Raw genomic sequence first — 22,143 nt, 5'->3', positions numbered from 1 at the left:
ATTGTACTTTGCCCTATATCAATTATGCTAGATTTTGCCACGTGGCATTTTTTTTCTCCTATATGTATAATATATATTATATAAGTGAGATAAAATATGATGAAATCACCCAAATAACCTCAAATTCTCGATATTTTTATCTCTAGTTTTAATTTATTTATGGAGGGACGTTTATGCTATTATGTGTGGTTTATAGAGTTCTAAACACCTGCAAGAATTTCTGAGGACGGGTGGATTCGATTCAAAGTTAAGAAATTTTTTGTGATTTTTGAAAAAAAAAATCGTAAGCATTTGAAATGCGAAAGATTTAAGAGAAAAAATTGTTTATTTGGTATTCCCAAAAATTTGTACTCAGGGGATTTTAGGGGTGAAAAAACAAATATCGATTTTGTTTCTTCCTAAAAAAATATTTCAGCCTGCTTTGCTTCGTTGTTCGGTCATAAATTTAGATAAACTGAACGATTTTTTCCCCGAAAATCACAAAAATGGCGATAACATTAAAACGAGTCAACGGCAAACTTAACAGGGATTTAGAACCCTCTAAACTGCACGCAATGGCATAGCTTTGGCTTAATTTTCGCCCTTTACGGGATCAAATCTAAACATTGTTGACACAGACATAAAGAAGTGAAATTTGGCTTTCGAACAGTTGTAATAAAGTAGAATTTCGATAAAATCCAGAGGAGTTATGATATATTTAAAAGAACACTGGACATCGGGGAGAAAAAAATTGCCACCGGCCAATTTAGCCCTAAAACGTATATTTTTTGTTTGTTATGAAAATTCAGATTTAAAGGTTTTAAAGGGTGCTTAAAAAGAATCTAAAGGCGAAAATTCTAAGATAATTTTTTTTTATTTACTCAAAATATTTGAATACTGGGTTTTTGGGGTGGGAAAAACGAATATGAACTTTGTCTCTCCAGCCAAAATATTTTAACCTACTTACCCTTAAGATGGTTTGAAAATTAATGAATTATGCCTGTTTAAAGTTTTATGCATGGGATGTCGCCATTTATTATTCTTCTCGTTACCAAACTTGATAAAAAAAATGTTATTCAAGTGTTTTAAAAAAATGTGTATTTTTTGTTTGTTGTGAAAATTCAGATTTAAAGGTTTTAATGGGTGCTTAAAAAGAATCTAAAGGCGAAAATTCTAAGATAATTTTTTTTTATTTACTCAAAATATTTGAATATTGGGTTTTTGGGGTAGGAAAAACGAATATGAACTTTGTCTCTCCAGCCAAAATATTTTAACCTACTTACCCTTAAGATGGTTTGAAAATTAATGAATTATGCCTGTTTAAAGTTTTATGCATGGGAAGTCGTCATTTATTTTTCTTCTCGTTACCAAACTTCATAAAAAAAATGTTATTCAAGTGTTTTAAAGAAATCTATAATTTTTGTTTGTTGTGAAAATTCAGATTTAAAGGTTTTAAAGGGTGCTTAAAAAGAATCTAAAGGCGAAAATTCTAAGATAATTTTTTTTTATTTACTCAAAATATTTGAATACTGGGTTTTTGGGGTGGGAAAAACGAATATGAACTTTGTCTCCCAGCCAAAATATTTTAACCTACTTACCCTTAAGATGGTTTGAAAATTAATGAATTATGCCTGTTTAAAGTTTTATGCATGGGATGTCGCCATTTATTATTCTTCTCGTTACCAAACTTGATAAAAAAAAATGTTATTCAAGTGTTTAAAAAATGTATATTTTTTGTTTGTTATGAAAATTCAGATATAAAGGTTTTAAAGGGTGCTTAAAACGAATCTATAAGGCGAAAATTCTAAGATAATTTTTTTTTTATTTACTCAAAATATTTGAATACTGGGTTTTTGGGGTGGGAAAAACGAATATGAATTTTGTCTCTCCAGGAGAAAATATTTTAACCTACTTTCCTACTGGTTGCTCGACCAGAAATTCTTTCGAAATCAAATGAGACCTAACAGAGAGTTTATGTCAAATTTGTTTGTGTTCGATGATAATAAGATGAACAGATCGAATATCTTGACAGGACTTATCATTTGATCCAAGGACTTCACCCTCGCCCGGTTTTTAACCTTAACTACATCTCTTAACATCTCTCTACATCTTTAACTACATCTTGTATTTATTCTCGCGAAAATGATGAACACGTCAGTCTGTAATTACGTGAGCCGTAAAAGAACAAATCCAACAAATTTTCAATAAAAGGAATTTTCTAAGAAATCGACTTTTTTTTAATGCGTTTTATAATATGCAATGTTAATAAGTTGAGCGTGACACCGGATCTGGCACAAATGAAATCACGGCTTAAACGAATTGTGGTGGAAAGAGCTGTTCAGCTCCCTTGTTGTTTATTTACGTCTCCCCCACGCTCAGCTACCGAGTATGGTTATTTAACTATTTAACCGATTCTGCTAACCGTTGTCACCAATCAAAATTCATGGGCAGCCGGCCTGCATTTCCAGAATTAACACGCTGAGTCACGCTTCTCATGATTTCACAACGCTCGCGGCTCAACCGAATTATGACCGTCTTCAGTGCACTATGAGATTATCCAAACTATCTGATGATCATGTTTAAGAGGGGCAATTCGAACAATCCATGGATCGCTGACTCACTCGTCAGCACAGAAAAACACACAGGGTAATTTTGAAACAACAATAATTCGATTAAACCATTTTTTTAAACAACCAAACTGAGAAGAATGAATGAATATTATAACTTTATTAAGGCTGAAAAACCCTTTGGTACGATAAATGCTACAAAAATGCACAAGTCAGAAAATACTCCAAATCCTGGTGGATCATCATCAAAGAGATTCATTGACGGTTAGGTTTCTACGAATCGCCCTATTTATGTTGAATTAGATCTATTGATTGAATTGGTCCTGTGGATCTTGAACCAATATTGGTCTCTTGTGCCAGTAAGGGTTTTCACCAGATCCCAAAGGATTACTTAAGGATATTTATCTTTCGGGTCTTGGCTTTCCTCTCCCACGTGTAGAAGCCTCAGGTTGCATAGGCCTTCGGCCCAACATAGGACATGTTCCGATGTTTCTTTTTCTTGTTAACATGTGGGCAGGCTAGTTTTTCCAGGTCATATGCCTTTGCAGTCTTACTATCATCCTAGTCTGCCAGGATTTATCCTTCCTGACCGGATTCTATCACTTAAGGCTCACTCCGTCCCTCTTTCTCTTTCTTACCCACTCTAGCTCTCTCTCTCTCTCTCTCTCTTTCTCTCTCTCTCTCTCTCTTTCTTTCTCTCTCTCTCTCTCTCTTTCTCTCTCTCTCTCTCTCTCTCTCTCTCTCTCTCTCTCTCTCTCTCTCTCTCTCTCTCTCTTCTGCTTTCTCTCTCTTACTCAAAACTCTTTCTTTCGTTCGCTCTTCTCTCTCTCTCTCTCTCTCTCTCTTTCTCTCTCTCTCTCTCTCTTTCTCTATCTATCTATCTACCTATCTATCTATCTATCTATCTATCTATCTCTTTTTCTGTCTCTGTCTCTATCTCTATTTCTATCTCTTCTTCTTTCCCTCTCTTACTCACACACTCATTCTTTCGTTTGCTTTTCTCTCTCTCTCACTCTCTCTTTTTTTCTTTCTCTCTCTCTCTTTCTTTCTCTCTATCTGTCTCTATCTCTTTTTTTGTTTTGTCTCTGTCTCTCTCTCTCTCTCTCTCTCTCTTTCTCTTTCACTCTCTCTGTCTCTATCTCTTTTTCTGTCTCTGTCTCTATTTCTATCTCTTCTACTTTCCCTCTCATACTCACACACTCATTCTTTCGTTTGCTTTTCTCTCTCTCTCTCACTCTCTCTTTTTTTTCTTTCTCTCTCTCTCTTTCTTTCTCTCTATCTGTCTCTATCTCTTTTTTTGTCTTGTCTCTGTCTCTCTCTGTCTCTCTCTCTCTCTCTCTCTCTCTCTTTCTCTTTCACTCTCTCTGTCTCTATCTCTTTCTCTGTCTCTATTTCTATTTCTATCTCTTCTACTTTCCCTCTCATACTCACACACTCATTCTTTCGTTTGCTTTTCTCTCTATCTCTCTCTCTCTCTCTCTCTCTCTCTCTCTCTCTCTCTCTCTCTCCCTCTAACCCTCTCTCCTCCTCACCCTCTCACCCTTTCTCCCTCTCTCGCTCCCTCTCTCTCTCTCCCTCCCTCTCTTGATGATGGTAAAGTAAAAAAAAAGAATAGTTCAATCACTAGTGTTTCCTTATATCCTTATATGGACTAAGCTGGATTAAATATGTGTATTGAGTGCATACTAAACTTAACAAATTATAATAGAATGTACGATAAATTTAAATTACTAGAATTTTTACAAATAAAAGACTTGATAGACTACTATATTGCGTGCACTACGTATAAAATAATAAAATCAAAAACCTCTGCATAGAAAAAAGGATCAATTTTTTACGAGGGTATTTCAACTACGAGGTTATTTGAACCCGCGGGGTGCCGGTATTTTTGAAAGAAAGCCCATTTGTAAGTATGCAGGGCCGCTGGATTCGAACACGGGACCTTTACCATACAGTGATGAACGCCGTGTCAACGCCTAAACCGTTGCGGCCACCGACGCCCCTAAGATCAAATTTAAAGCTGAAGTTCATACTCTGAACATTACGAATAAAAATAGGTATATCCTGGTTACAAAGCATAAGACTAACACACTTAGTAATTCTTTTTTAGTTAAAGGGGCAAAAGTGTTTTCAGATTTACCGACTGAAATTTAAAAATTCAAAAATATTACTCATTTAAAAAATCTATAAAAAATAATCTACTTTCTAGATATGTATAAAAACAACATATTAAAAAGTTTAAAAGTTGTAAAAAGTAAAAAATTAAAAGTACAAACATTCTCTTTGTATGAATGTAACATATATAGGTTAATTTTAAAAATATCTTACTTAAATTATCTACAAAATTTGTTCTTGAATATAAATCAAAATAATTGTTTCCTTGTAAAATGATACCTCGTATAACATTTTTTTTGTTAGAAGACCAAATCTTACGTGATGTATGTATAAATAAAATGGAAGTCAATCTATCTCTTTCTCTTTCTCACTCTTTCACTCACACTTTTCCTATTTTACTCAATCACACACTAACTCTTTCACTCTCTCTTGCTCTCTTTCTCACTCTCACAGTCTCTCTTTCCCTCTTTTACTCATTCACACATTCACTCTTTCTCTCGCTCTCTTTCTTTCTTCTCACTCTCTTTTTTTCCCACTCACTCTCTCTTTCGCTCTCTCATTCTCTTGCTTACTCACTCTTTCTCATCTCTCACCCTTCCTTCTATCTATCTATCTATCTCTATTTCACTCACTTTCTCTCCTTCAATCTCTCTTCCATTTCTAACTTACTCATTCAGTCTCTCTCTCTCTCCCCCCTTCTCTCTCTCTTTCCTTCACTCTCTTCCCCCTTTCTCTTTCCTTATCATTCTTTTTATTATTCTCACTCTTGTCCTTTCTTTATATCTAATCTATCTGTATTATGTTGAAGTGGTGTTTTAATATTTTAAAATAAATCAAAACCATGTCAAGTAGAATAATCTGAGCCCAAATCTTACGTGATCAATAAATAAACGTACTCTCACTCTCTCTCTCTCTCTCTCTCTCTCTTTCTTTCTCTCTCTCTCTCTCTCTATCTCTCTCTTTCTCTCTGTCAAGCTTATAAATACAGTCGCACATGGGCGTAGTCACTTTTATGCGAGAGGTTGCGTTTATTGGTGTACACATATTAAAAAAAGCAATTTCAGCAATGAGTGAAATAAGACAATTATAAGAATTAGATATTATTGCTAAATACCCCATTAAGCAGTCATCAACAGATTTTCCTTTAGTCGTTTTTGTTGCGTGCGGGTATGCAATAAAACCGAAGTGAAAAGAATTAGGTGACATTCATTTGTCCGGCATTTTGTACGAAATTGTTCAGAATCGTCTTTACGTCGTTTTCGGTCGATTTTGTCAGAATGGAAATAGTATCCGCGGTGCAATAATTTGTTTAAACCTGAAAGCAGATCGTGCAAAATCACTGATATCAGTCTAAACAGGGTGTCAAAAACTATGTCACGACCTTTTTTTCAATATCAAGAATAGCTTAAACATAATTTTAGATGTTAAAAAAAATTTGGCGTAAAAATTTAATACATTTCTGCAATTTTTATACAGCTTACTACATAAATTATATTCAACTCTTTAATTTTAAATGGCACTCAATATTTTTCTTTTATGAAACTAGATTTATTCAAAGATGGGTTGGAAATTAATGAATTATGCCTGTTTAAAGTTTAATGTTTAAAAAAATGTTATTTAAGTGTTTACAAAATATAATTCAACCGAATTTAATGTCATTTTAAGATTACAAAGATTCTGAGAGTGAACTTTGAACTACGAGAGTTGATTCAATTGTGATAAACTCTATCTCACTCATTTACTTTTTCTCTTTCTCACTCTCTCTTTCACTCAAATTCTTCCTCCTTTTCTTCATCACACACACGCTCCATTTTCTCTCTCACACTCTCTCTATCACTATCTATTTACTCTCTTCCTCTCTCTCTTTCTTTCTTTCTGTGTTTCTTTCTCGTTTCTCTATCTTACTCCCTGAAAATCTGAGATTCTTCCTTTTTTTTCTTCATACCACACACTCTCTCTTCCCTCTCACTCTTTCGCTGTTGGTCTTTCTTTTTCATCTTCTCTTAGTCATCCCCCACTCAAATTTTTAAATCCTTCTCGCTCCATAAAAATTGCTGTCCCACCTTCTTTTCTTCATCACACACTCCCTCTCTTCTTAAGCTTTTATTCCTTGTCTATCTTTAAACAGACGTAACATAAATTTAAAAACGTTACTTTTCAATATTTCCCGATTTTTGTTATACTTTTCTCAGAGAAAAATCTAGTTTCATAAACTATGACAATGAGAAAACATGGGGTGCCATTTGAAGAGTGGGTATGATTTCGGTAGTAAGCTGTATAAAAAATAATGATTTATTAGGTATTCAATTTTTACGCCTAAAATTAAGGGGGTTACCATTTTGAATTTTATTATAGCTATTTGTATTTCTTAGTGACTTGTTGTTTCATAAATTGTTGAAGTGAACACACACTTTCACACAAAACCAATAAGAGACCACAAGAATAGCACCGCACTTTCTGCCCTGAAGATGACCGGAATAAGGTCGAAACGTCGGCAAAAAAATGGAAAAGGTGTTTTTATAAACTACCTCATTCTTGACCGCTCCTCACGACTTCAACAAATTATTCTAGATGTTCTTGATTTTGAGAAAAAGGGCTGTGACGTTATGTGTCAGACAAGGTGTAAATTAGGGAGGAAGTATTTTTAAAAAGTGCCGATAATTTTGACGTCAATTTTAATTGGCTTTATTGACGTTACGACCCAATTTCTATTATGAACTTACTTTACCGTTTCTAATTAAATAGGTTAATAGACGATGTGTAGAAAATAGGTAAATCACCTTAGTGGTGTCAAAAGCTACAGACCGAAGTAAAATAGGTAATGCGTGCGTACGAGGTGTTTTTGTGTTAGTGGGACGTTAAATAGTATTGGAGGAATTGATTGCCGGCCGGAGGTTCCTAGTAGGGGCCGTGCCCCTCCTGGAAGGTATCGACGTCCGAGGAGTCCCCAGGGTGTCGATCTCTAAGAGGTCGAAGGTTACCAGCACGATTCCGACGTGAGCCCCGCGGAAGATGTGGAATCGGGGTGCGCGGGGCCGGTGTGGTGTGGGATACGGCGGATCCCCTTCCACCGCCTCCCCCCACGATGTTTATAACATATATATAAAACGGTCCGCACCCGCCGCCAGTCCACATGTTTTCCTTCCAACGGAATGGTCTATGAACCATCTCTTCTTGACTTTTTGACGACGTAATCGCGATTAGTGTTGGATATGGGCAGGTGGATGTGCTTTACTATCGTTGTGCTCCCGTTCCTCTTCGTCGTTGTACAGCTCGAACGGACCCAGGCTCGTCTGGTGACCAAAGATTTTGTCGAATCTCTTGGGCTCAGCGACGTGCCGAACATAGCCAAGGTAAAACATCGTCTTCTGTTTAGTCTACCGCTCTTTTAAACGATCCAACGATCCCTGCACCGCCTTAGGCCCTCCTAGCTTTAATTTGTTTATACATTTTTTTTTTGGAACGTTGTGTACAAAAAATCAGGAGACTCCTTATCTAGTAAAACCGCAACGTAACATCAAGAAAAGTAAAACTCACAAAAAAATTAAACGCGTCGTTTTCACTTTTTAACTCCTTGGCGCGAAGAAGTCAAAATAGCTGACGCCAAAAATTTCAATGAGAGACTGACAGCAAACTTCCTTTCTTGTCGCCGTGTTGATCCTCTTCAGGTCATTCGACAAAACGGTTATAAATTTTTGGCAGGGGGTTTCCATACAAAAAGTCCCTTTATCTGTAATATACCAGGGAGGACTTCCGTCCTGTGCCTCATTAGGAGCTCCTAAAGATTTTTTCCCCGATGAGGCCTTTCCGATACCTGAGGATACCCTAGGCTCGAAACACACCCCCGACGACAATCGACTAAAAAGATTCCGAATAAAATATATCAAAATAACATGTTATTTGTGTGGTAAAAAAATTCAATCGATTTTTTTTCCAGATGAACGTCAGCCAGGATGACTATGCCCGTATGGTCACAATCTATACCAACAGGAGGAAGCAGACAGATCTTCAACAAGTTCCCAAAATCCACAGGCGTTTCTATTCGATAAAAGCTGCAAGTAAGTAGTCAGTCATCCAAAGTTTATCCAAAATGCACAAATTAAGGATATACAAAAAGCTTCTTAGTTCTGTTTATTTCCAATGGCTAACGATAGATATATTTGTGATTTTCTCAATTTGCAAAATTCTTACAAAAATTATGACGATAAGAAGTCTGGTCGACGAATGGACGACAAGGCAAAGGGAAAAATTATGCTCTGCCTTAAAAAAATCAACAGCAAACTCCTATACAAATCTTTTTATTTACTTAGTAGGTATTCCAAAAACGTAGTTTAGTGTTTCTTTTTGGTGGCTTTATAATTTTCCACCTATCTCATGTGAAATATGAAAAAGTCTGTTGTTTATCGAAATTGTTCCGCTATGTATCATAATTACCCGATAGTCTCAAGAGAATGATTTTAACTGTAAGCAAAACAAAAAGAAAATTAAAACAAAAATTATTGCACCACAGCTAGATCTGTTCAAATAATGGGAACAGTAACGCGAGCGGGGCCAGTTCTGAAGAACGATCGAAGATGCTCGACGGGTGAGTCATTGCCTTTTCGACGGGCCCGGTGGAACGCGTCAGCTCGGATCGAAAACGCAGACCCTCTGATGGACCGGCTGGCGTTTCTGCGTCTACCGGAAAATATATTGATTATTTCAAAATTTCGAAAAAGAACTAGCAAACGAGTCGAAACAACATTGCGGTTCACTGTTATATTGTATCTACTTTTACCGGTTATTTCTGCAAATTTGTTGTTGTAAACCTTCAGCCTCCTTACAGAACGTAACTTCTAGCATAAATGTCAAGTTAAAACAGTGAAGTACAACGGAGGCAACGTGATACAAATTCATGAAGAGAAAATGAACCAAAGATTAAAATTCCACTCCTTACTCTCATGCTGTTTCTTTTTCACCGTCTCTTTTTGTTCTCCCATTCAAATTCTGAGATTCTCGTCTTTCTTGTTCTCCCTCCCCCTTTTTCTACTTTGCACTCTCTCTTTCTCTCTCTCTCTCTCTCTCTCTCTCTCTCTCTCTCTCTCTCTCTCTGTATTTCACTCTATCTCTCTTTTTCATTATCTCTCACACACACTTTCTCTCTCTCTCTTTCTCGGACATTCACTCTAGCTATCTTTTTCGGTATCTCTCACTCTTTCTCACTTTCCTCTATCTTTTTCTTGGCTTCTCTCTCACTCTTAGTAGTCACACTCAAATTCTCCCTCTTTCTTCATAAAAAGTGTTTTCCTTCCTTCTTTTTCTGCATCTCTCACTCACTCACTCTCTCTCTTTTTCAGTCTCTAACTCTCTCTTTGTCTCGATCGCTCACTCTGTCTGTCTTTCTCAGCATCTCTTATTCTCTCTCTTCCTCGGTCTTTCACTCTATCTTATTCGGTATTTCTCTCTCTCTCTCTCTCTCTCTCTCTCTCTCTCTCACGCTCTCTCTATCTCGGTGTTTCTCTTGGACTCTCCGTCACTTCTCTATTTTGTTCTCTTTCTCTCATTTATATTTCTGACACTCAACTTCTCTTTCTTTCTTCATAAAAAGTGTTTTTCTTCCATGTTTTTCTGGATCACTGTATCTTTCTTTCTCGGTATCTCTCACTTTTTCTCGGTCTTTCTCATTCTCCTCTTTCTCTCTTTCTTGGCTTCTTTCTCTTTCTTGATTTCTCTCGCTATCACACACCTCTTTCTCTCAACTTTCTCTTACTTACATTCCTAACACTAAAATGCTCTCTCTCTTTCTTCATAAAACGTGTTTTCCTTCCTTCTTTTTCTACATTACTCTATCACCCTCTCTCACTCTTAGTCCTCCCACTCAAATTCTCTCTTTTCCCACAAAAATTTCCTTCTTTTGATGCACTTTATCACTCTCGCACTCCCTCTTTCTTTCTTTTCTTCTCTGTCTCATTTTTCATTTTCTCTCTCTCACACGTTTTTCATTTTCTCTCTTTCTCTCTCTCCCTCTCTCCTTATTTCTTTCTCCTCTTCTCTGCCTCACTGTTTCCTTTCTTTGTTTCATTCTCTTTCTCCTTTATTCATCCTTCATATCTCTCTACGAACAACAGCTCTATTTTTTCCTCTTTCATCACTCTTTCAACACATCAAAATCATTTTCACGAGTACAGAAGGATCTATCTCAACGGAAAACAAAAAACTCGTGGATATTCGGTTGCGATTTTTATAAACGTTGAACAAAGAAACGAAATTCTGCGGTATTTTCGTAAACTGTTTTACGGCATTTTTCAAGTCCGGCGAGTACCGTTACAGCGTAAATTGTACATTTTTGAATTGCAAAAAAAATGTATATGTCTCTTACGCAAACACTACAGAATAAGTGGATTTATATAAATTAATATTATTAATAATCCATCATATTTAGGGGTCTGATTGACCAAATTATTTTAATAATATCAACACCCCAGAGCGCGTTAATAATCCTTAATTTATTTAGTAATTTAAATTAAGAAATACAAAAACTCTAAAGCTAAACTGTAAAGTCAATAATGTGTCGTAGAAAATGCCATTGGCAATCTATTCAAATTTAAATTAATAATTACGAAAAATCCGTATTTTCAAGTCGAAAATCTCCGCCTACGTTTAATTGGAGCAATCCTAAAAGTCAATGTGATTTAATAATATTAGCGCTATTTTTAGAATATAAGGAGGCGCCCAGTGCTTGTGTGTTGTGTGTATTTGGCGAGGGGAGGGTTTATATACAAGATAAAAAAAATGCGAGGGCGTCAAATAGAAAACAAATAATTTTAGGATTTTTCTCCCGATCCGTCGTATGTCACGTAGCTAATAAATAAATAAAAAAGTCTTAAGTATAAGACGAACTCCTTGTCGACTGTCTCCGTGATAAACAATAAAGTTAAATTTCGATCGTTCCTATCTGTGGGAAGTAGGTGAACAGGTATCCTTGAAAGAGTTTATGAATGACCCGTGGCCAGTGGGCGTTGAGGAATCTCTATCTCGAAATATTCTCCCGTTTTAAAATTAGCCGCGGGAACGGCTAAACCGAGATGCCGATGATGGACTTCGATGCCCCGAACGGGCGCCTCAGGCCCGCTGATTAAGTTGTTTGTTTATACTTGACGGAAAGAGGGGAAAATTTCTGTTGATCCGTCAACAAATCCTAACTACAAGAGAAAGAAAGGAATCTCTCATTCAAACATCCCCTGGATTATTATTACTGTTGTTGTTGTTGTTGTTAATATGGACGTTGTTGTTGTTATGTTTTTTAAACACCGCACGGATTTATCAATAATTAACCTTAACCCCAGTCAATAGTTTACAGGACGTTTGAAAAACATTGTTATATGTAACAAAAAATAAGATTTCATTCACTTTTTTTATTTATTTTACTAACAAGGGAAGGATGTAGGATCATCGATTTCGATGAAAATTGAAACCTATTTTGATTATAATAGGTCGAAAAATATTAGATGCATGTCCGAGCTTCTTGCTATGTCTAGCTAGGAGCTGAGAAAATTAAATTATTTTAGCTAATTCAGACCACTGCTTCAAGTAAGGTAAACGAGTTCTCGGACATCAGACCTATATAAGCCGGTGTCCCTCAAGAGTGCATTCTTGGTCCCATCCTTTACTTCATATATACTGCCGACCTAACATCCCAATACCATCATCACCACCTACGCGGACGATATCGCAATAGCTCTAATCCTACCAAAGCTATAACATCCAAGAAAAACCTTAAGCTTATCGAAGTCTGGCGCAGAAAGTGAAGGTTAAGACCGAATTAAAAAAAAAAATTGTACTCAGTGCACGTTGACATTGAAAAAAACAATAACGCTCCACTGTACATCAGCGACAAAGAGATACTTAGGACTATACCTAGACATCATACGGACGTGGAATCCACACAGAAGACTCAGGAGATGACAACTACGAAGACATCTAGGACTGAAATCAATATTAAACTAACCTTATGTAAGTCTTTACTGCGACCACTTTGGATATGCGTAATGGCCCTATGGGCTTCTGCCAAGCCATTTGACATCCAGTGCGTACAATCCTTCCATCAAAAGTCTCCAGACAAATCATCAAAGCTTGTTACTACGTCAGACTTCACTTCATTATCCACAACGACCTCAACATTTTTGCCAACGAGCTGTTCCGTTCCCAATTTCAAAAGTTTAACTCCAATCTCTCGATCCATTCTAACCATAATGCACTTTCTATACATTCTTATCCCGATAACCCGCCAAATCGTCTTACCACCTTGCTCTTTAATACTTCACGGTGATTGCCATCATTGGCTGGTTTATCATGGCATGTGCAGCGTTGACAATACTATTAGTTCTGTGACCGTGTGAAGATTTTTTTTCGAGGGTTCGCAACAGCAGAGGTCATATCAGGTGTTTTTGAAAAACAGCCCATTTGTAAGTATGTCGGGTTCGAATGCAGGGCCGATGGATTCGAACCCGGGACCTTTACCTTACAGTGATGAGCGCCGTGACAACGCCTAAACCGTTGCGGCCACGGACGCCCCGTTCAGAAAACTTATTGTGATCGCATCTGTAATATGTCCAAAATATATAGGCTACAAATTTTAAAAAAAGTTAACTAATTTAAGTAATTTTTTAAAATATATTTTTCTGTGCTTTTGCGTGTACGTAGAATATCAAAGCTAATATGATTGGATTCAATGAGGGCAGATATAAAAAAATCTGCAAAAACCAAAAGACGCTTCGAGTAAAGTAGTATAAAAAAGGTTTTTAAAAAATCTATTCGGATTAGCTTTAAGCACCCTGTAAAACCATTAGAATATGAATTTTTGTAGTAATCGAAAAATGTAATTTTGGGCTTGATGGCGGAAGGCAAATGTAAAAAACTTTTGTGGGTGCTAAAAAACGAATATCAACTTTGTTTTTTGTTTAAACAAAAATAATTTAACCTACTTTGCTACTTATTAAATTCACTAGTTTTCGTGGTCCGCTTGACCAGTTAATATATTTCAATTAATTAAGGTTTTTAGTTGTGATAAAAAAGTCAGTATCACGAGCGGGATTCGAACCCATGACCTTCGGCTTGATACGCCCCTATTCTACCACTTGAGGTATTGTGACTCGATCCACTCGGACACTAACTTCCCATGTCAACCCCACCGGCGTATCTAGCCGAAGGTCGTGAGTTCGAATCCCGCTCGTGACACTGACTTTTTTACCTCAACTAAAAACCTTAATTAATTGAAAGCTACTTTGCTACGTTGCTCGCTCACAAATTATGTATTTCAGTAAGTAGCTTAAGCAATTATGAACCAAGCGACTTTGGCTTTTGGTTTTTATAACTTTTCATATGTTCCTTTATCTCATTAACACTATCCTACTTATTATTTTCTTATCTTAATTAAAATAATCCAATTTTTTAAATATTTCTTTTCTCGGCTCCTTGGACCGCTAGCGAGAACACTCGAACTCGTGCCTAACATTTTTTGACCTAGTATATCAAAAAAAAAGGTTTAATCCAAAGCGGTTTCTTCCAGTTTCGTCTATGTAAAATGATCCTGGTCTGTGTTAGCTTGTTGCCTGCCAGAAGCCTGCCCGCCATCCCCAATATTCCTTTGTGCTGGCGAACAATTCCAAGTGGTGAAATATCGCTTCTAATAGGGAAAACCTAGTAGATTATTGGACCAAAATTACCAGAAGTTATAAAATTATTTCAAAACCTTCCTACTATATTACTTTAAAAGGGACATTTTCGGAACAAATGTTTTAGAAAAGATTTTTTTTTATTAAAGTACAACTTTTCTGAATAGAATGAAACCATTCCTAAGAGATTCCGAGCTTTAGAAGTTATTCGAATGATTTTTTGAAAGTTGCGAATCATGTTTTGTCCTGATGAACTTGCAACTCGCCATCTCTCACGCAGTTTAAAGACTCCTACTTTTTATTTATTTATTTTTTGCTGAAATATGGTCCAATTTTAGAGTTATATGCTTAAACTTAAAGCTCAGACTTTTCTGAAAAAGAAATGCGGATTAAAGTTAAAATCCATCGAGTAGAAGTAGAGTTAAGCTCCAAAAAATAGGAAAAACCTTATCTTTAAAAATAATTTCGACCTGAAATTACTTATGTTCTATTACTCTGGTGTATGAAAAAACATCTCTCATAGCTTTGAAACAAAGAAGGAAGCTAAACTTAAAAGCACCTGCTGTTAAAGAAAAGCCTTAATTTTCGACGAAGAAACAAGTACCAGGCAAAGAACAAAGGCTCAAATAGAGAAATCATGTAACATCATACTACATGAGCCCATGGAACTCCATAGCATTTTTTATACTATTACAATCTGTACATTATTTACATAATGGAATGAACTGTTATACAATATTTACAAATGGCATAGATCATGTGTCATGAGGGGAGTTGACCTTTGTGGTTCTCCAAACTATTCGGAAGAGACCATCTCGATTGGTGAGATTTCTATTGGATTGGCAATTCGATTTAGGCAAGAGGAGAGTTTATTATGGAAAGTGGAAAATGTTTATTTCCACCAAAATGAGCATTGACTTTGGTTCTGAGGACTTTAGTTTGGAAGGTCTGTATTCTTTGGATGTTAGCAGGTTTAGCGGTACCCCACAGTTCTTGTCCGTACGTCCAGATTAGTTTTAGTGTTTTCTTCTAGATTGTCACTTTGTTTTTTGTAAAAATGTTGTGTAGAAAAATCCGAAATGCTTTAGTCGTGTGCGTTGTTTCCAGGTTAGTCTTGAGTCTCGATGGAACCCAAGGTTGCAGACTCTGTTTTTGGGTCGGAAGTATTTTTGAGGAATATTGTATGAAGAGTTTTGTTTATAAGAGTGGGTGCTTTTGCTTTCATTAAGTTTCATACGCCAGTCTTTGCTCCATTTGCAGTACATTTACCTGGAGCTCCTCCGAAGCAATTCTAAGATGGGGATAAGAGGATAGGTCAGCTTTGTCGTCGGTGGAGAGTCGGGGATATCTGCGGCGTAGAGGAAGTAAAGGACCAAGTACGCTGCCCTGTGGTACTCCCGCTCCTAAAGGACAATAGTCGGAATAGGCATTGGCGGACTCTGGCCGGAGATTATGCAGGAAAACTCGGGAACAAATGGCTATACTACAATGGTCCTTGGTCACATATGGAGCTACAGTATGTAAAAAACACTGAACAAGGAGACACAAAACAAATCGCAAAGTCTAAAAAAACTGTTGTGACTTAATATAACATGAGCAACGCATACTTGTCCCAGTCTATCTCTCATCCTTAAATATCAGGTCTAACCAGATCTAAAGAGAAGCTATAACAATATTCTGGAGAGATGTCTATAATAGTACCTGACAAAATGAGACGAAAACTCTAAATTAACAGTGGTCAGAGATAACAGAGTTCTGTGAAAGAAAAGTGGCCTTAAGTTTCAACAAGCGGCTCAAATATGGTACACTGATGTACCGAAGATGGAACAGGGTGTAGCTGTAGGGGTAAAAGGAATCATACCCTTGCAAAACTTATTGGACTGTTTTCAACCATCTTCCAACCTGAGGTCCAACTAATAAAGAAGAATATGACAGGAGCAGAGGTTATAATTTCGGACAGACAGCTAAACGCGTAGGTATTTAGCTCCAAACTGGTCTGGATATGCCTAAATTGCCCTACAGACCTACGGAAACAGGTTACTTTAAGGCGGGTTCCAGGACACGAAGAGAAGGAACGAAAAGGATAACCATCTAGCCAAAGAACCTCTCACCCATGGTAAGCATAACTAGGCACACCGGAGAGTGTGTTGGAAAAATGGCTTGAAAAAGAAACACTGAAGCACTGGTCAAAAGCACCAGGTATGCCAAACTGCTAAGCTAACTAAGCTTCATAAATCTCTTTAATAAAATACGAAGAAAGTCTCTGTCAGGCAGAATTTTAGGAAAATTCCTCTATACCGGCACTGTCTACACCTATAGAATACAGGCAGAAACATCGTCATATCTTTTTTGGATGAGAAGCACTAACCAATTCTCATCTCAAGAAAAGTGCGCAATGGCGCTTCAAGGGAAGACCTTAGTTTTGTAGGAAAAGGTGTATTTTCCAGGGTTGGGTTATATAGGGGTTCCAAAATATAAGTTAATGTAAAAATTGGCCAAAAACAAAACAGTTGTTCATCAATAAAAAAGGCCTCTATGAACTCAAGGACTCCTTGTTGGTCATATTTGGTATGGTTACATTCATTCTATAATTCAGAAACCCTTATAAATCGATAATTTCTTATAATTAATAAATATTTCTACTATCTATTTCTATCAAATAATTCAATATAAATTATTCGTTCGAACCTTCCTAAAAGGTTCAGATGTAGTTCGGTGTAGTTTCGTATTTCTAGAAGGTAAGACAGGCACGGTTTTTGTCGAGCGTTCACGGACAGATAGATAGGCATGTGTCCGTACAAAAAAGGCCGCCCAGTTCTCAAAATAGCCTCCGTTTGTCTTTGAAGTATCACAAGATAAAACTGAAAATCTGTCGAAACGCCATAATCCGAAAGCCTTGCTGACAATTTGAATTGATATTCATTCATGGATGGTCAGATTTAATCGTTTTATCAGAAGACGCGTTAAACTATCAATTTTCTTGTTACGCACCAGCTGGACGCGAGTAGGTACACACGGTATCAATCTTTTAATATCCGCCTTCTCGAAACTGTTAAACGAATCAGCCTCGGTTCCGGCGAGTGTTCTGATTCCATTTATCATCTAATTGCTATCGAAGTCAATCCGTCAATTTAACAACCCCCAATGCTTTTATGACAAATTACACCATGGTAAAAATGATAAGATGGAATTACAATTTGATATATTTGTATTTTAAAAGCTTTGAACCACGGTGGCTTCTATGCAAGGTAATGGATGAACATAATAAATAAAAATGTGGAAATTCTTTTTAAAATCAACTGCTAGTCCAGATCCGATGTAATTTATTTACGAAAGAGAAGTAGGAGATGAAATAGTTGAATCAGTTCCAGATTTTAAACTGATGCCATGTTAATAGTTTTGAACTTAATTTAACATAACATTATTGTTTTGTTTCTTGTATTGCTCCTAGCTTTAAATCCAAATTTTCACGTACAATAATAATTTTTTTTTTAAAGTGTTACTAAGTTGGAGACTTCGAAAAAAACCTATCAGGGAAGTAGTCCGAAAGGGCCAGGTCTGGTAAAGAGGAGAATGTGGTAAAAACACCTTTCGTCGATATTTTCGAACCTGGGAACTTTACCTCACGGGCAGTGTCAACGCCTTAACCGTTGCGGCCACCGACGCCCCCGATAATCCTGTAAACCTCGTCCATCTTTTCAGGCTGTTCACAGTAGTTGAGAACCCACTGAGTGACCATCTGAGAATAACTCTTAAGCCATGACGCCTTGAAGGGCTGCTGTCCAGTGAGCAATTACTGTCACAAACGGCCCTGTATCATTTGGCTTGAGTTATTTATTTCGTTGGTGAAAAAAGTCCGATTTAAATGATTTAAGCCGGTTGAGACCCTGCTTAAAGAGGGGTGCTGTTCATGGATGAATCCTGATAAAATATTTATTAATCCACAGGCAGTCACCAAACCTTAATAATTCCCAAAATCGAAAAGTAAAGTTTTTTCTCAAAATCCATTGCGTTACGATTACGCCAATGTATATATTTATCTTCACTATCACTAATGCTCCTAATAAAACTAATAAATCATAAGGGTTTTGAAGACTTGTGACATTTGTTCAAGATGTGCGGAACCTCTTTACAAGATCTTTTCACCTTGTCCGGTTAAGTGGCAATTTACTGTCGACTGGAAAAGAGGAGCTTTTGTGAATCAGGCTCGATTTTTTGGCGTATATACGCGGTCGACCCACCTCCGCACAGTTCGTTCTTTCAGAATTTCCTCCCCTTTTAAATTATACAAACGAACGGCTTCAGCAGCTGTAAACTTACAAGAGTTATTTCAGGTCGGGAATACTTAGATCACGTTGGGTTTGAGTTAGGATTATGTCAAGTTAGGATGGCTACGTTAGACAGGGTCAGAGTTAGGGTTATGTCAAGTTAGGATGGTTACGTTAGACAGAGTCAGAGTTAGGATTATGTCAAGTTAGGATGGCTACGTTAGACAGGGTCAGAGTTAGGGTTATGTCAAGTTAGGATGGTTACGTTAGGTAGGGTTAGAGTTAGGGTTATGTCAAGTTTGGAACGGTTAGGTTAGGTTAGGAAAGTAGGGCAAGGTTAGGATTAAGGAAGGTTTAGGCTAGGTTAAGTTAGGTGTCGTTATAGAATGGTTATATTAGGTCAGGGTTAGGGTTAAGGAAGGTTTACGCTAGGTTAAGTTAGGTGTGTTTAGAGAATGGTTATATTAGGTCAAGGTTAGGGTTAGAGACAGATTATGATTATCATTATCGCATTATATATTATTTATGATTCAATTTTTTCCACGATTTTCTCCTCAAATATGCGGATGTGAAGTATTATAATATGTCCCTAGGTCAATTATCATTCTTTTCAACCAGAGAATTGATATACTCACTCCACGTTATCTATTTCACTCATTTGTTTTTCCGTTGATGTTGAAAAGTCGCCCGACGACATTTTAAATATTTTATGCTCCCTTCTATTTCAGTAAAGCTGCCATTATTCTCATATGGGTTTGGCTTAAAAGAAACTAAGAAAAACAGTCCGCGATATTGGGATTTTTGGATTTTTCTTGGATATTTAAATGTCAAAAATGCTGAACAAACGATTGAAAACCGTTTTTGTTTTGTTTTTACGCGAAATACAAAACTCACCGATTTTGAAGGATGCATGTCTGTACTGGGTCTGTCTACACTCGCGGGTTTCGATGTCAATCAAACGCGATTAGGTTTTGCGCCATCTTCAGTGAGGAACTATGAGGAAAGAAACGAATTTCTCACTGAACATGGCCCAATGCCGAAACGCGTATGAGTGACATGGAAATCCGCAAGTTTAAACGTATGCCAGTTTGACATGTGTATACCGACTCGCAGACAGCTACCATCGATTGGTGAAGGATTGCTGTATTTTATTACAGTCAACCTATTCTTTATACTTTAATTGGCTTTTACAGAATAATAATTTTTTTAAAAAGTAATAACATAATTTTTGTATTTGTTGCAGGAACGTCTACCAAAGAGAACAAGCATAAAATTACATTTCGAGACAAGAGGTTCAAGAGTTACGCTGTGGAAGGAGCGACGTTCAGGTTGTTCCTTGTCCCGAAAAAGCCCACGAAAAGGATGCATTTTTTGGTCAAAGATCGCTACAAAAACGTTCTCGAGAATAAAACCCTAGATCCCGAGATATTGCCGAAATGGATGGAAATATTCGTCATATCGGTTGATCCGATAACTCCGTTCGAAGTGACCTGCCATCCAGCATGTGTTATAAAACAGCCTACTCTCAATTTATTCAAATACAGACAGGGCATTTTGGGCGGGAGCCCCCTGACACGGACGAAGAGAGCGTCAAAGACGAAATGGGAGTCGTTCATCTTAGGACAATCCGATCCGAAACTGCCCAAGGACAATTCGCCGTTTGTCGTTTCCGACTGCAGAAAACTGCCCGCCAATGCGGACCTTTGCTGTCGGATGCGAATGGAGATGCTTTTCAAAATGACGCCCGGCTTCGAGTTCGTGATCCAACCGTTTTCCTACGACGTCGGTTACTGCATGGGCTCCTGCCCCGGAAGGCACAACTGGCTCAACCATTACACCAACATCAAAACAATGTTCTGGATGATGAAGAAGGAAAAGAAAGCCCTCTGCTGCGTACCGTCTAAAATGGAGAACGTCGAAGTCCTCTATTTGAGCTCCCAAGACTCGTCCAAACTGGCTATATCGACATGGGTCGGTATGAAAGCCTCGGAATGCGCCTGCACGTAATCTGAAAATAAAATAAATTTCATAAAATAGCGGATACGACCCGAATGATGACCCTTTCAACATTTCCCGACCTTCCCTTTGAGCACCATACAGAACCGATTTAAAAAAAAAAATACTCTATGAAATATTTAATCGTGATGCAGTAATTGATGTGTAATGTATATTCTTATTTACTACTCTCTTCGACCAAATAATGAAATTCGGTTTAAATGGTTGAGTCGACTCTGCTCAGGAGATGGCAGTCACGGTCATAAGATCACACTCGGAAGATTCGAGATTCGAATAAACAAAAAGCAAAGGTGGTGGAACTTCTTTTTAATTCCGAACCATCGTATCGGACCGCGCGGTAGAATTTAAAAAAATCGCCAGACGAATTTTTGTGATCTCAGGAGTTGTTTTCGATTAGAATGAGAAATTTTATCTATTAGGAACACTACGTTTTTCCTACAAAATAAATTTAAATTCCTATTAAAGAACTGCAAGAATCCAATTTAGCAGCAAAGGTAGTTACATTTAACCGTTCCAGAAGAGATAGAACGTTTTATTTTCAATTCTGACAATCTACACTAAAACCATTAGACAAAATGATTTTTAAAAAAGCAATAGTTCGTTCAAAAAAAAGTTACCCTTAACGTTTGCACTTGTACTAACGAAAAAATTAGAAGATAAGCTTAAAATTCAAACAAACTTTTCATCCATGCCTACAAAGATCTTAATATAAGGCTCAACGATGAAGAAAGTGCACAGTTTTGACTAGAAACATTGATTTTTAGCATACTACACAATAAAGAAAAGTGACATTTAATTATTCTTTATTCAATTGAGTTTAATGGCGATTTCGCCGGATTATGTGTACTTTAATTATCCGTATATTATTTGGTTTTGTGTAGATTTAATTAAGAAAAATAATTTTGTCCACTGCGTCCATTTCTAGCACGTGTTATTCTTTTTCTTTTCTAAAGTTTAAAACCTTAATTATTTTAGTACAAGAAAAAAAAAACGGTTGTATAAATATTTTTGTATATACCAATTTGGCTGTAAATGAACTTAGACTCCTCTAAATGAGACTGTAATTTAATTTGTAAATTGAAATTGTAAAATTTTTGTCGATGTTTTTATTTAATTTTTAAGAAAATTTAAGACGATTGTAAGTATTTTTTCTGTAATTTAAAATATATAAAAAGGTTTTTTTTTGTTTAATATGTAAATATTATTAGTTTTAGTTAATTTTTAAGATGTTTCAGTCGCTACCTCATTTTATGTAAACCTTTCGTTGTAAATAAATAGACACGATGCAATGTAAAGTCTAGCAATTTTTATTTTTCTTTCCTTAAGTATTTTATCAATTGAAAAATTTCAATAAATAAAAAATTCGTATCACATTCGAACTCTTTAAACTGTTTTGGTTATACTTTTCCTCTTCCAGTCTTGTCCTCCACCTTCTAAACCAGTCTTTGATAAAATGGTTGTTGGATGCTGGAGGTTGCTTAGAGAGGATTCGGATTAGAAGACAAAATTGCGGTATAATACAGCTGGAATAAATAGGAAAGTCAG

General features: G+C 36.7%; 2 protein-coding genes across 4 annotated transcripts in view; one reads left to right on the top strand and one right to left on the bottom strand.

Annotated features, from left to right (window-relative positions):
* The window catches only part of LOC106664699 (chromatin modification-related protein EAF3-like), a 70,756-nt gene that overhangs the window by 36,116 nt on the left and 12,497 nt on the right, over nucleotides 1-22,143 (bottom strand). The gene's annotated exons all lie outside the window — the stretch shown is intronic.
* LOC106664697 lies at nucleotides 2,494-21,893 on the top strand. Of its 2 annotated transcripts, none has more exons than XM_024228159.1 (3): nucleotides 2,494-2,625; nucleotides 8,599-8,719; nucleotides 19,826-21,893. In XM_024228159.1, exons 2-3 carry the CDS (start codon nucleotides 8,599-8,601, stop codon nucleotides 20,587-20,589), a joined length of 885 nt encoding a protein of 294 aa, XP_024083927.1. In that variant the 5' UTR covers nucleotides 2,494-2,625; the 3' UTR covers nucleotides 20,590-21,893. The 2 variants fall into 2 exon arrangements, with proteins under 2 accessions (XP_024083927.1, XP_014246121.1); XM_014390635.2 differs by lacking the exon at nucleotides 2,494-2,625 and adding an exon at nucleotides 7,782-8,014 and having other exon boundaries at nucleotides 19,826-20,702.

Source organism: Cimex lectularius, unplaced genomic scaffold (assembly GCF_000648675.2).
Source record: "Cimex lectularius strain Harlan isolate CLEC.00 unplaced genomic scaffold, Clec_2.1 scaffold154, whole genome shotgun sequence".
Lineage (NCBI taxonomy): Eukaryota > Metazoa > Arthropoda > Insecta > Hemiptera > Cimicidae > Cimex > Cimex lectularius.
This window is presented reverse-complemented; position numbering and strand designations above follow the sequence as displayed.

Bases quoted from the DNA above. Each gene is read 5' to 3' on its own strand.
- LOC106664697 (XM_014390635.2), top strand. From the start codon at position 7,874: ATGGGCAGGTGGATGTGCTTTACTATCGTTGTGCTCCCGTTCCTCTTC. The intron at 8,015-8,598 runs GTAAAACATCGT...TTTTTTTTCCAG, and splicing joins ACGTGCCGAACATAGCCAAG to ATGAACGTCAGCCAGGATGA. The intron at 8,720-19,825 runs GTAAGTAGTCAG...TATTTGTTGCAG, and splicing joins CTATTCGATAAAAGCTGCAA to GAACGTCTACCAAAGAGAAC.